We start from the raw sequence: 14,573 nt of genomic DNA, 5'->3' as shown, positions 1-14,573 counted from the left end.
ACAATGGTACAATTAGGCAGTATGAGGCCAATGGTTTAAAGTTCATTGTCTTTTACATTCTTCTTCCTTCCTCTCCCAAAAGGTTGTTTACAGTAGATTTAACTCCTCCCTCTCCCTTCCCCGAGGGCTTAATTCCTATTGGATGACTGACTGTAATTTGAGATAGAAGATGCCCCAGCAGGTTTAACCAACTCAACAACACCTGAAACCAGGTGGTCTCAGTCCCTGTCCTTCAGCCTTATCGACATGAGCAACTGGGGGGAAACATCCAACATAAGTTACCAGCAATGGAGGGATCCTGAAATCAGGTACAGTAAATATCTAAATCTCATAAATTCTAGCTTTCCGGAGTTTTATATTGATGGAATCACACTTAACGGTAAGTTGAAGTGCAAGGTGACTGACCTAGTGTTCCGTTAGATAATACCTGTAGGGGAATCATAGGGGGAAGAAAACGGGATACTTTACATAGCTGGGTCGTTCCATAAAATGAGTGCCCTGTTATATTGTAAGTAGAAATTGTGCACCAATATTGAATTTTAAAATCCTGTTATACACTGGACAAAAACGTAAACGCAACATGTAAAGTGCTGGTCCCATGTTTCATGAGCTGAAATAAAAGATCCCAGAAATGTTCCATATAAACAAAAGGCTTATTTCTCTAAAATGTTGTGCACAAATTTGTTTCCATCCCTGTCAGTGAGTATTTATCATTTGCCAAGATAATCTATCCACCTGAAAGCCATATCAAGAGGTGTATTAAAGAGCATGATCATTACAAAGGTGCACCTTGTGCTGGGCACAAAAAAGGCCACTAAAATGTGCACTTTTGTCACACATCACAATGCCACAGGTGTCTCAAGTTTTGAGGGAGCGTGCCATTGGCATGCTGAATGCAGGAATGTCCACCAGAGCTGTTGCCAGAGAATTGTTCATTTCATTTCATTTTAATTTCTTTTAATTTTAATTTACCAATGTCGTTTTAGAGAATTTGACAGTACGTCCAACCGGCCTCACAACCGCAGACCATGTGTATGGCTTTGTGTGGGCAAGTGGTTTGCTGATGTCAACATTGTGAACAGCGTGCCCAATGGTGGCATTGGGGTTATGGTATGGACCGGCATAAATTATGGACAACAAACACAATTGCATTTTATCGATTGGCAATTGGAATGCACAAACATACTGCGACGAGTTCTTAAAGGCCCACTGTGAGGCCCATTTGTTAAAAAGGTATCTGTAACCAACAGATGCATATCTGTATTTGGAGTCAGGACAGGCGGGGGTCAAAACCAGGAGGGTGAGAAAAGCGAGACTGGGGAAAAGCAGGCGCTGAGACACAAAGCACTGGTAGGCTTGAACAAACAAGACAAACTTGCACAGACAGACAGAAAACACAGGTATAAATACCATGGGATAAGTGGTGAAGGTGTGTGACACCTGGAGAGGGGTGGAGACAAGGACAAGTCCAGGTGAAGCAGATCAAGGCGTGACAGCTAACTTCACCAAATTCTGCGTTAAGATTTAACCCACTTAAACCCGAAATGTCTCCCAAGTTTTCACCACTATTGTAAAGCCCTATTTATTAAGTTGGTTTGAGTCATTTCTAAATAAGTATCATTTATTTCATGTGTGATTCATTAGTGATTCATGTACATCTGTCCCACATTGTAAGGTCAACCCTGTTACTTCAACTCTTGTTTTAATGTGGTGAAACTAGTCCTTTAAAAAAATATATTTAAAAAAAAGAATACATTTGAATATCTATTTTAATCAAACCATAGTGTAAAAGCAGGTGAGCTGGTTCTACTGTTTTTGGCCATGTTCTGGTATTTTGTGGTGGAAAAGTGAGTGGGTCGGAGATAACATGTCAACCGTGTTACCAATAGATAGGCTAGAAATGTTGAATTATTTATTTATTTAAATTGTGAAGCTTACTTTCAATTGCGCTTCCGTGTTGCACACAATAAACGTCTCGTCACATGGGGATTTGTGGCTGTTGTCAGATGAAATATTCAATCTGTTATAGTCAACCCTGTTACTTTATTTGGCACTTAATAGGCACTTACCTCATGAGATGGGAAAACATGTTTTTCTATTTAGTTGAACATGTGCTCTTTATGACAGAATGTTAAAATGAGGTGAAATCAAATATTTTTTTTTAAACCAAGTTACACTACTCAAAAGGCACCCAATTGCTGGAATGACCCAGGTACTCTGGGCTTGCCATGTTATCAGTAGATTGATTCCAGTTGCTGTTGTGGAATAGAGTTCCATGTAGCCATGGTTTTACGTAGTACTGTGCGCCTCCCATAGTCTGTTCTTGACTTGGGGATTGCGAAGAGCCCTCTGGTGTCATGTCTTGTGGGGTATGCATGGGTGTCTGAGCTGTGTGCTAGTAGTTTAAACAGACACCTCGGTGCATTCAACACTTCTTACAAAAACAAGTAGTGATGAAGTCAATCTCTACTCCACTTTGAGCCATGAGACATTTACATGCATATTATTAATGTTAGCTCTCCATGTACATTTAAGTGCCAGCCGTGCTGCCCTGTTCAGAGCCAATTGTAATTTTCAGAGGTCCCTCTGTGGTACCTGACCACACGACTGGTGCGAACAAACTAGAACCTGTAGGATCTGCCCTGTTGATAGTGTTGTTAAAAAGGCAGAGCAGCGCTTTATTATGGACATACTTCTCCCCATCTTAGCTACTGTTGTATCAATATGTTTTGACCATGACAGTTTACAATCCAGAGTTAGTCCAAGCAGTTTAGTAACCTCAGCTTGCTCAATTTCCACATTATTTATTACAAGATTTAGTTGAGGTTTAGAGTATAGTGAATGATTTGTCCCAAATCATAGTTTTTGAAATATGTAGGACTAACTTATTCCTTGCCACCCATTCTGAAACTAACTGCAGCTCTTTGTTAAGTCTTGCAGTTATTTGACTCTCTGTCGTAGCTGACGTGTATAGTGTTGAGTCATTCGTATACATAGACACGGGCTTTACTCAAAGCCAGTGGCATGTCATTAGTAAAGATTGAAAAAAGTAATGGGCCTAGACAGCTGCCCTGGGGAATTCCTAGTTCTACCTGGATCATGTTGGAGAGGCTTCCATTAAAGAACACCCTCTGTGTTCTGTTATAGCAGGGGTGTAAAGCCATAAAACATACGTTTTTCCAGCAGCAGACTGTGATCAATAATGTCAAAAGCTGCACTAAAGTCTAACAAAACCGCTCCCACAATCTTTTTATCATCAATTTCTCTCAGCCAATGATCAGTCATTTACAGTGGTGTAAAGTACTTAAGTAAAAATACTTTTTGAGTACTTTTAAGTAGTTTTTGGGGGTATCTCTACTCTACTTTACTATTTATATTTTTGACAACTTTTACTTTTACTCCACTACATTCCTAAAGAAAATAATGTAATCCTTACATTTTCGATGACACCCAAAGCACTCGTTGCATTTTGAATGCTTAGCAGGACCGGAAAATTGTCTAATTCACACACTTATCAAGAGAACATCTGATGGACTCACTCAACACAAATGCTTCGTTTGTAAATTATGTCTGTGTGTTGAGCTGTGCCCCTGGCTAACCGTAAATTTAAAAAACAAGAAAATCATGTTGTCTGGTAAGACATTTTAAATGATTTATACTTTTACTTTGATACTTAAGTACATTTAAAACCCAATACTTTTAGACTTTTACTCAAGTAGTATTTTACTTGGGTGACTTTCACTTTTACTCAAGTATGAAGATTGGGTACTTTTTCCACCACTGGTAATTTGTGTAAGTGCCGTGCTTGTTGAATGTCCTTCCCTATAAGCATGCTGAGAGTATGTTGTCAATTTGTTTACAGTAAAATGGCATTGTATCTGGTCAAACACAATTATTTCCAAAAGTTTACTAAGGGTTGGCAACAGGCTGATTGATCGGCTGTTTGAGCCAGTAAAGTTGGCTTTACTATTCTTGTGTAGTGTAATTACTTTTGCTTCCCTCAGGCCTGAGGGCACAAACGTTCTAGGAGGCTTAGATTGAAGATGTGGCAATGTCGTCCGCTATTATCCTCAGTAATTTTCTATCAAAGTTGTCAGACCCCGGTGGCTTGTCACTTCTTCCACACTCACTTTACAGAATTCAAAATTGCAATGCTTGTCTTTCATAATTTGATCAGTTATAATTGGATGTGTAGTGTCAGTGTTTGTTGCTGGCATGTCATGCCTAAGTTTGCTTATCTTGCCAATGAAAAGAATCATCAAAGTATTTGCCAATATCAGTGGGTTCTGTGATGAATGAGCCATCTAATTCAATGAATGATGGAGCTGAGTTGACCTTTTTGCCCAACATTTCATTTAAGGTGCACCAAATCTTTTTATTTTCAGTCTTTATTTGTTTCATAGTAGTGTTTCGTCTTCTTTTTATTCAGTTTAGTCACATCTTTTCTCAATTTGCAGTAGTTTGAGTAGCCTATTGAATAGTCATCACGGACAATACAGTAGATTCAGTATGAAATAAACCAATGGCATTCAGGAAGTCACATCAGGATGTTGTCATTCTCTAGATCTATTGCTTTCTCTGTATTGTTTAAGATTTGGTTTGGTTTCAGTGTGGTGACGTTTCGAGGCACAGCGGGAGACAGTCTGCGTCACGATGAGGAGGAGCAGTGTGGAGACTATGAGGTGTACACCACTGGGATGCAGACTGTGGACCTCGGGGAGCGCAGGACAGGACAGGACCCCACTGAAGGTTTCACATACTGATTTATATTTTGTTTCGTCCACATCTATTTGCTGCTCATTTGTCGTTTAGAATTACCCGATGCTCTTGAACCCATGGATTTATGAAAATATGCTATTCAAACTAAATACTGAACCATACAAAGTCTCCCAAAGCTTGAGCTTGACTAAACCACTGTCCACTCAATTCATCAACACTAGTTCTCAGTTTACCATTACTTATTGATACGAGAACACCTATACATTTTTTTAAACATGTGGCATTGTTATCTTGAATGTTACCCAACTTTTCATCCAATTAACACTAATTGTACACAAACATCTATGCCAGTTAAAAAACCAATCAATCTCTCTCAACTAGAATACTCTTCTGACATCATCATTCAGCACCTAATATCATGTTAGCGCTTGTTCAATTGTTACATTGATTTAGTAACCATTTCTGATCATGGTTCATAATATTAATGAAGTCATTCCTGGTCTGGATGTAGAAAAAGCAGCATGTATGGGAAAGTTTGTGAACGATAGAACATGTCATATGTTGTTTTGGGATTTTATTATAACTTGACCACATCTTTCTCTCTGCCCTGTCAGATACCTTTACAGCGGAGGATGCAGTGGAGGCCATTGGCTTTGGAAAGTTTCAGTGGAAGCTTTCTATCCTCACTGGACTGTCGTGGGTGAGAGAGTGGGATTGATTCCAAATGACCGACATGACCTTAAATCTTTTTCATTTGTGGAACAACAACCCCTTCTAATCATGAGCTGCTCTCACTGACCCTCATGTTGTGTTTACTGTAGATGGCGGACGCCATGGAGATGATGATCCTGAGCGTCATATCCCCTCAGTTGCACTGTGAGTGGATGCTGCCCAGCTGGAAGGTGGCTATGCTAACATCGGTCAGTCTCATTCTGTCACCAAAACATTATCTCTCAGGCATCGAGACTGGGGTTATTCTCTCATAAGCTTTATCGCATGGGTTTGATTACGCCATGTAGTCATCATCACATTAGACCTAATCATATAGGCTTTTGAGGGTAGCCACCAGCTAGAGAGGAAATGCTGAAGGCATACAGCCAACATTTTAATAGGATAGTATTTGTAGTAATCATTCATTGGGTGTCAATGTTCCAGTGATGTCATCAGGTCACTTCTTCTCTCTCAGGTGGTGTTCATTGGGATGATGTTCAGCTCGACTCTATGGGGAAATATATCTGACAAGTACGGCAGAAAAGTAGTAAGTTTCAGTCTGCAATTGTTTAACATGTATACAAGGTTGAGATCTTACGGCTATGATTTGGTCATGTTGATGGTGAAATACGCTGAGTGTATAAAACATTAGGAACACCTGCTCTTTCCATGACATAGACTGACCAGGTGAAAGCTATGATCCCACCTGTTAAATACACTTCAATTTTATTTAACTAGGCAAGTCAGTTAAGAACAAATTTGTATTTTCAATGACGGCCTAGGAACAGTGGGTTAACTGCCTTGTTCAGGGGCAGAACAACAGATTTGTACCTTGTCATCTCGGGGATTCGATCTTGCAACCTTTCAGTTACTAGTCCAACACTCTAACCACTAGGCTACCTGCTGCCCTTGTTGAGTGTGAAAAACCCAGCAGTGTTGCAGTCCTTGACCCAAACTGGTGCGCCAGGCACCTACTACCATACCCTGTTCAAAGACAATTAAAATACTTTGCCTTGCCCATTCACCCTCTGAATGGCACACCTATGCAATTCATATCTTCTTCTTCGGAGTTTAATGACGGACTGTAAGTATAGATGGAAGGGAGGAGTCAGGTTAAATAAGGATTTTTAAGTCTTGAAACAATTGAGACATGGCTTGTGAGTGTAGGGTTAGTTTGAAGGATGTTATTTTATTTTGTATTACGAAGTATAATGGATTTATTTTTATGGTTCAGTTGGGGGCAGCGTATTGGATGCCAACTGCCATTAAACTCAGAAGAAGAAGAAGAAGAAGATATGAATTGCATAGGTGTGCCATTCAGAGGGTGAATGGGCAAGACAAAAGATTTTTTTTTTTTAATTTTACCCCTTTTTCTCCCCAATTTCGTAGTATCCAATTGTTGTAGTAGCTACTATCTTGTCTCATCGCTACAACTCCCGTACAGGCTCGGGAGAGACGAAGGGTGAAAGTCATGCGTCCTCCGATACACAACCAACCAAGCCGCTGCTTCTTTAACACAGCGCACATCCAACCCGGAAGCCAGCCGCACCAATGCGCCGGAGGAAACACCGTGCACCTGGCCACCTTGGTTAGCGTACACTGCGCCCAGCCCGCCACAGGAGTCGCTGGTGCGCGATGAGACAAGGACACCCCTACCGACCAAGCCCTCCCTAACCCGGGCGACGCTAGGCCAATTGTGCATCGCCCCACGGACCTCCCGGTCGCGGCCGGTTACGACAGAGCCTGGGCGCGAACCCAGGGACTCTGATGGCACAGCTGGCGCTGCAGTACAGCGCCCTTAACCACTGCGCCACCCGGGAGGCCAAGACAAAATATTTTAAGTGCATTTGAACAGGGTATGGTAGTAGGTGCCTGGCGCACAAGTTTGGGTCAAGGACTGCAACACTGCTGGGTTTTTCACGCTCAACAGTTTTCCATGGGTATCAAGAATGGTCCACCACCCAAAGGACATCCAGCCAACTTGACACAACTGTGGGAAGCATTGGAGTCAACATGAGCCAGCATCCCTGTGGAACGCTTTCAACACCTTGTAGAGTCCATGCCCCTAGGAATTGAGGCTGTTCTGAGGACAAAATGTCAGTATTAGGAAGGTGTTCCTAATGTCTTGTACACTGTGTATTTGTGTGGTGAACAGGGCCTGACGATGTGCATGATGTGGGTCCTATACTACGGCTTCCTCAGTGCCTTTTCCCCGGCGTATGGCTGGGTCATGGTGCTGCGCGGCCTGTTGGGCTTTGGCATTGGAGGAGCCCCACAGTCGTGAGTGATGTACTCCATAAGGCACATACAGCACACCTGGCTTCCTCAGTGCCGCACTCTGTTGCAATACAGTGGAATAGAACACATCAGACTTTGTTGTACAACAACGTCACTGTCCAGATTTCCAAGATGATAACAGTCGTACATGAAAGACGATCATCATAAATTCACCCTAAATGCCACTTTAACAGTATCATGGAGATGCACTGTAAAGTACTGTTGAAATGACTGATGTCTTTGAAATGACTGCGTTAGTCTCTCAATCCGAGTTGAACCTTTCCTAAATGTGGTTTATCTGCAGTGGAGCTGATCAGGCTGAATTAACAGAACACTGTTATTGTAGCACACTGACATTCTCTCTTGGGACAGTTAGACCTGTGAAGATGGCAGAGCAACAATAACGCTCCAACCAGGAACAAAACAAATGTATTTTTAGCCCTGAGTCTGATTGATAGAACTGGTTCCAGACTCAATGATTCAGGACCAGAAAATATTGCCTTTTGTTAATAAAATGCTGACTGTTAGTAGTTTATTTTGTACTGAATGTAACTGATGCTGTTGAACCTTCTATTTTATAGCCAAGGTATAGGTTTAATTTTCTGACCAATACTGGGCTACCCTATTACCTGTAGAAGTTAATGTTGTGTGCCGTGCTTATTTGAATTCCCCATAGTTGTGTTCTGCATCAGGTAGAAAAGTCATTTTTAGATTAATTAATGGACATCTTCTTTCAGGGTGACGTTGTACTCCGAGTTCCTCCCAAGGAAGTCAAGGGCCACCTGCATTATGCTGATTCAGGTACTTTCTATCCACTGGCCTTTAATCATATTTTTTCTATTGCATTAGTTTTTATCTCATAAGAAAATAAACAATTTCTTGAGTGGTGTTCCATCCTACAGTGCTTAATCCTCTTGTCTTGGCGGCCATCAGATATTCTGGGCCCTAGGCGCTGTGTTTGAGGTCCTTCTGGCCATCTGGATCATGCCTACCATGGGCTGGCGGTGGCTGCTTGGCCTGTCTACTGCACCCCTGGTGGTCTTTGTTATCTTCTGTTTTGTAAGTATTACGACTGAACTGAGCCCTGCAATATCTATGGTTCTGAGACAATGGTTGACATTCAGCACAAAGGTGGTTGATACTGAACACATAGGTAGTGGATGAAGTGTGTCATATGCACGTGTCTGCGTCTGATACAGTGGCTGCCTGAGAGTCCCCGCTTTGATGTGCTTTCGGGAAACAGGGAAAATGCTATGAAAACGTTAAGACTCATCGCTGCTGACAATGGGAAGACCATGCCTCTTGGGAGGCTTATTGCCAATAAACAGGTGAAACCATATAATTGGTGTGGTGTGTGCATTCATGTGGTATATGTTTATCTGAGACCATCTTAGCTGACAACTTTTTGTGTATTCACGACAATCGCTCGGGTGTGCTTTTTATATATTTGTAAAGCAGGAGGAGCGTGGTAGGATCCGAAATCTCTTAACTCCTCAATATCGCAGAACCACCCTTCTCCTGTGGTTTATATGGTAGGTTGATTTTGCTCTCATTATACTGGCATCTCATTAGCTCAACCAGTGCACCCCATCCTCCTAGTTCATAGAACCTCAGAAACCCAGAGTTGGGCCCTTTGTGTGATCTGTGTTTGTATGGTTTCTGTCTCAGGTTTGCCAATGCCTTCTCCTACTATGGCCTGGTCCTCCTGACCACTGAGTTATTCCAGACAGGAGATGCATGTGGTGGTGAGTGACAGCTGGTCTGCATGTTACTCTGAAAGGTCGAAACTTCCCTTTTTGATAGTCTTAAGGAGAAACTCCTGCACCGCCCTAACGATCAAACATGGTAAACAGTCCTGCAAGCCTGCCCTTCTAGTTGCTCTTTTAGAACCTTTGACTTACAAAATATGTACCTCCAGTCATCACCCAAGGTGCAAAGACTGAGCCAAAGTGCAACCTGGAATGCAAATACTTGACGTTAGATGACTACAAAGACCTACTCTGGACCACCTTAGCTGAATTTCCAGGTGAATGATATTTAAGGCATTTATATACCATAGATACTGTTCAGCAGTAATTTAACAGAACTGAATCTTGTGTTTTGTTGATGTGCTGAGTGGGACATTCTCTATGTCCATTTCTTTTTTCTCCTGTCTCTGCAGGTCTTTTTGTGACATTGTTTTTGATCGATCGGATTGGCAGGAAGAAAAGCATGGCAATGTGTTTCCTGATGTTCTCTGTGTGCATTCTGCCCCTGTACGCTTGTGTTGGAAGGTAAGTGCACTCTTCACCTTGACCAGGTCCAAGATTGGCGAACCTTGGTAATCAAGGGCCTTCAATCTGAACTGGCCCAGTTAGTCACTGATTTGGCTTCACCCATTCTCTTCACGCTGTGTGGGGGTGACAGCTGTGTTCATGCTCTGCTGATGTCTCATACACTTGGTCTACAGGGTAGCTCTGACAGTCTTCATCTTCATCGCCAGAGCATTCATCACTGGGGGGTTCCAAGTTGCTTATGTCTACACGCCTGAGGTAAGCATTTTTTTCTCCATCAGTAGGTACTTGACATCCAAAACCACAGCTTCTGGTGTTGAGGACTTTTTGTATAAATGATTTTTTCTGTAGGTATATCCCACAGCCACCAGAGCTCTGGGCATTGGGACCTGCAGTGGGATGGCCAGGGGGGGTGCCCTTCTAACTCCCTTTGTGTCACAGGTAATCATGACCTTGTTTTACTTCATTCGAATCGAAGACACCCTGCCCCCTCAGAGGACTCCCGGCCCTCTGGCTCCCCAGCACTGCTAACCTCCAGCTATTTTGGCCCATACAGGTGCTGCTCAAGAAGTCTGTGTACCTCACACTGTCTGTGTACTGCATCTTTTGCCTGCTGGCCACAGGAGCGTCCATGCTGTTGCCCATTGAGACCACAGGCCTGGGCCTGCAGGAGTCTAGTCGAATCACAGCCGGTCAGGAGGAGATGAAAACAGGCCAGATGTCAAATGGCTCTGAGGCTTCACCAACGCACACCAGCTATGGATCATCCTATAACAGCTGATGAGGACAATAGGGAGTAAGGCGTTGAGAGAAATAAAGGGCACTTGATTATTCCCACTTTAGTCTTATCAAGTTATTTCTCACGGATGCCACACAAAAGGATATTAAAGATGGGACAGTTTACAAGCTGGAACCCCACGCAGACATTATTGGATGGGGGGAGAACTCAAGTTACAGCACATTAGCAAGACTACACTTCAGTTTGCACACCAGCATTTTTAACAGGACTTTGATGACTGAGTATTTATGGATATTGTGTAACCTGAGAGGCTCAGATCATTTTTCTATGAATTTTGCTACAACTATTTTGATAATTTAAGAGTGTTCATATTCATTATTGCAATACATGGGTGCATATCTGTGCATGAGTTCTGAAATGTGTGTACTATTGTTCCTTGCTTGAATTTCCCACTTAAAATGTGCAAATATGGAAACCTCCCGAGTGGCGTATAAGGCACTACATCGCAGTGCTAGAGGAGTTACTACAGACCCGGGTTTGGCCGTTGGGGCTTTACCTGGCTCATCGTACTCTAGCGACTGCTTGTGGCGGGCCGGGTGCCTGCAAACTGACTCCGATCACCAGCTGAACGGCGTTTTCTCTGACACATTGATGCGGCTTGCGGGTGTTAAAGAGCACAGTTAGGCGGGTTATATTTCGGAGGATGCATGACTCGATCTTCGTCTCTCCCGAGCTCGTTGAGGAGTTTCAGCAATGAGACAAGATCGAACAGGGGGGGGTAAAATACAAAAAAGAAATATGTAAGATGTATATATAAGAATTTCATGATAAATAGCATTTTGTTTCTGGGTGGGGAGTATGATAGTCTGTAGTTACCTAACGTAGCAGGCGTAAAATAAACGCCTGAAACTAGGTCCCTTATGTAACAGTATAACTTTAGACCGTCCCCTCGCCCATACCCGGGCGCGAACCAGGGACCCTCTGCACACATCAACAACAGTCACCCACGAAGCATCGTTACCCATCGCTCCACAAAAGCCGCGGCCCTTGCAGAGCAAGGGGAACTACTACTTCAAGGTCTCAGAGCGAGTGACGTCACCGATTGAAACACTATTTAGCGTGTACCACCGCTAACTAAGCTAGCGTTTCACATCCGTTACACTTACATACTGGTCTTGAGGAAAGTAAATGTGGAAGAGGAGTTAAGATGGAGTTTCGCGTTGTTAAGGTCTGGTTAGCATGTGATGATGAAAGCACTTTATGTAAGAATGCTGGGTTTGACCAAAGCACTGCCTTAGATCCATCTTCTGCTAAAGTGAGGCATGAAGGATAGGTAGAAAAAGCATGCAATTCTCCAACACTCTTGGCTGAAACAATAGTCAATAAAAAGCAGTCTGACAGAGAGCTCACATAGCTCAAGTGAAGACAGGGGCTCAAATGGTGGACTTATAAGTGATCGTAGGACAACAATCTAATTCCAATGAGGGTACTGAAGGGGCCTTGGGTGGCCGTAGCCTGCGGGCACCTTTAATGAATTTTGAAACTAAAGGGTGTGTCGTGTCCCTGGTTATGAGCTATAGAGGTGGCTGCCCTATACCCTTTCAATGTAAACTCAGCAAAAAAAGAAATGTCCTCTCACTGTCGACTTTGTTTATTGTTTGCAAACTTGTCATGTGTAAATATTTGTGTGAACATAAGACTCAACAACTGAGACATAAACTGAACAAGTTCCACAGACATGTGACTAACAGAAATGGAATAATGTGTCCCTGAACAAAGGGTGAGTCAAAATCAAAAGTAACAGTCAGTATTCTGGGGGGAATGGCCCTAGCCCTCACCCTCCGATCCAACAGGTCCCAGACATGCTCAATGGGATTGAGATCCGGGCTCTTCGCTGGCCGTGGCAGAACACTGACATTCCTGTCTTGCAGGAAGTCACACACAAAACGAGCAGTATGGCTGGTGGCATTGTCATGCTGAAGGGTCATGTCAGGATGAGCCTGCAGGAAGGGTACTACATGAGGAAGGAGGATGTCTTCCCTGTAATGCACAGCTTTGAAATTGCCTGCAATGACAACAAGCTCAGTCTGATGATGCTGTGACACACTGCCCCAGACCATGACGGACCCAGCTGTCCATCCTGTCTCCCTGTAGCTCTGTCTTAGGCGTCTCACAGTACGGACATTGCAATTTATTGCCCTGGTCACATCTGCAGTCCTCATGCCTCCTTGCAGCATGCCTAAGGCACGTTCATGCAGATGAGCAGGGCCCCTGGGCATCTTTCTTTTGCTGTTTTTCAGAGTCAGTAGAAAGACCTCTTTAGTGTCCTAAGTTTTCATAACTGTGACCTTAATTGCCTACCTTCTGTAAGCTGTCAGTGTCTTAACGACCGTTCCACAGGTGCATGTTCATTAATTGTTTATGGTTCATTGAACAAGCATGGGAAACAGTGTTTAAACCCTTTACAATGTAGATCTGTGAAGTTATTTGGAGTTTTACAAATTATCTTTGAAAGACAGGGTCCTGAAAAGGGGACGTTTCTTTTTTTGCTGAGTTTAGATGGGGACTTCCCTGCAGCCAGAAGCTCCTGGAGGAAAGTCAAAATGACAGAAATTGGACAGGAAAAGGCAATTTTGCATGGTCGACATCTTTTCCTGAGCACATTCTACTTAATACAGGGTTCAGATAGAGGATTCCCTGGTTGCCTGAATTTGATCAATTACCAAGAAGGACAACACTGCAGCTACAAGGAGGTCATGTTCAGGGACCACACCAACAACTTCAGTATGCTGGGTTTGGGGAGCCAAAGCTTGTCTTTCGCTTGTGAAAGGAGGTCTGCCCGGAGAGGGAGTTCCCATGGTTGCTGTGGCCAAAGTGGAGCAACAAGTAGAAAAGATGCGCTCTCGAGACTGATCGTCCTCCCTACCTGAGGGGGAAAGGGAATTGGTGGAAATGCATACAGCAGCCCCCTTAGCCATCTGTGTGATAGGGGATCGACCCTGAGTGGGCCTGATGAACCCTTTATGGAAAGCCAACAACGGGACAATGGGTTGAGTCTGGCGATGCAAACAGATCGTCGATGGCCATTCTGAATCGCACCAGATCAAGCGGGATTGGCACAACACTGCGGGTCAACAAGCGCCAACAACGGGTACAAGAAGCTAAATAGTTACAGTGGCTATCAGTGGTGGAAAAGTGCAAAATGGTCATACTTGACCTTAATATAGAGATACCTTAATAGATGACTCAAGTAAAAGTGAAAGTCACCCAGTAAAATACATCTTGAGTAAAAGTCATAGTATTTTGTTTTTAATATACTTAAGTATCAAAAGTAAATGTAATTGCTAAAATATACTTAAGTATCAAAAGTAAAAGTATAAATAATTTCAAATTCGTTATATTAAGCAAACCAGATTTACAGATAGCCAGTGGCACACTCCAGCACTTTGACATAATTTACAAACTAAGCATGTGTGTTAGTGAGCACGCCAGATAAGAGACAGTAGGGATGACCAGGGATGTTCTCACCATTTTCCTGTCCTGCTAATCATTCAAAATGTAACAAGTACTTTTGGGTGTCAGGGAAAATGTATGGAGTAAAAAGTACATTATTTTCTTTAGGGATATAGAAAAGTAAAAGTAGTCCAAAATATAAATAATAAATTAAAGTACACATAAAAAAAAACTACTTCAGTAGTACTTTAAGGTATTTATACTTTACTTTACACCACTGGTAGCTACACTACATGACCAAAGGTATGTGGTCACCTGCTCGTCGAACATCTCATTCCAAAATCATGGGCATTAATATGGAGTTGGTCCCCCCTTTGCTCCTATAACAGCCTCACCTCTTA

At 42.8% G+C, this 14,573-nt stretch overlaps 1 protein-coding gene across 1 annotated transcript; it reads left to right on the top strand.

The window, feature by feature from the left end:
- Positions 1-236: 236 nt before the first annotated feature.
- LOC139408759 (synaptic vesicle 2-related protein-like) lies at positions 237-10,813 on the top strand. The gene is made up of 16 exons (XM_071153053.1): positions 237-308; positions 4,610-4,749; positions 5,334-5,419; positions 5,541-5,639; positions 5,906-5,977; positions 7,586-7,710; positions 8,445-8,508; positions 8,641-8,766; positions 8,907-9,035; positions 9,166-9,239; positions 9,376-9,452; positions 9,626-9,733; positions 9,869-9,980; positions 10,157-10,238; positions 10,332-10,421; positions 10,537-10,813. The coding sequence occupies exons 1-16, from the start codon at positions 247-249 to the stop codon at positions 10,759-10,761; spliced, it is 1,671 nt and encodes a 556-aa protein (XP_071009154.1). The 5' UTR covers positions 237-246; the 3' UTR covers positions 10,762-10,813.
- Positions 10,814-14,573: the final 3,760 nt, after the last annotated feature.

This window comes from Oncorhynchus clarkii, chromosome 5 (assembly GCF_045791955.1).
Source record: "Oncorhynchus clarkii lewisi isolate Uvic-CL-2024 chromosome 5, UVic_Ocla_1.0, whole genome shotgun sequence".
In the NCBI taxonomy this organism is placed as follows: domain Eukaryota; kingdom Metazoa; phylum Chordata; class Actinopteri; order Salmoniformes; family Salmonidae; genus Oncorhynchus; species Oncorhynchus clarkii.
This window is presented reverse-complemented; position numbering and strand designations above follow the sequence as displayed.

Bases quoted from the DNA above. Each gene is read 5' to 3' on its own strand.
- LOC139408759 (XM_071153053.1), top strand. From the start codon at position 247: ATGAGCAACTGGGGGGAAACATCCAACATAAGTTACCAGCAATGGAGG. The intron at 9,453-9,625 runs GTGAGTGACAGC...ATGTACCTCCAG, and splicing joins GACAGGAGATGCATGTGGTG to TCATCACCCAAGGTGCAAAG. The intron at 9,981-10,156 runs GTAAGTGCACTC...CTTGGTCTACAG, and splicing joins CTGTACGCTTGTGTTGGAAG to GGTAGCTCTGACAGTCTTCA.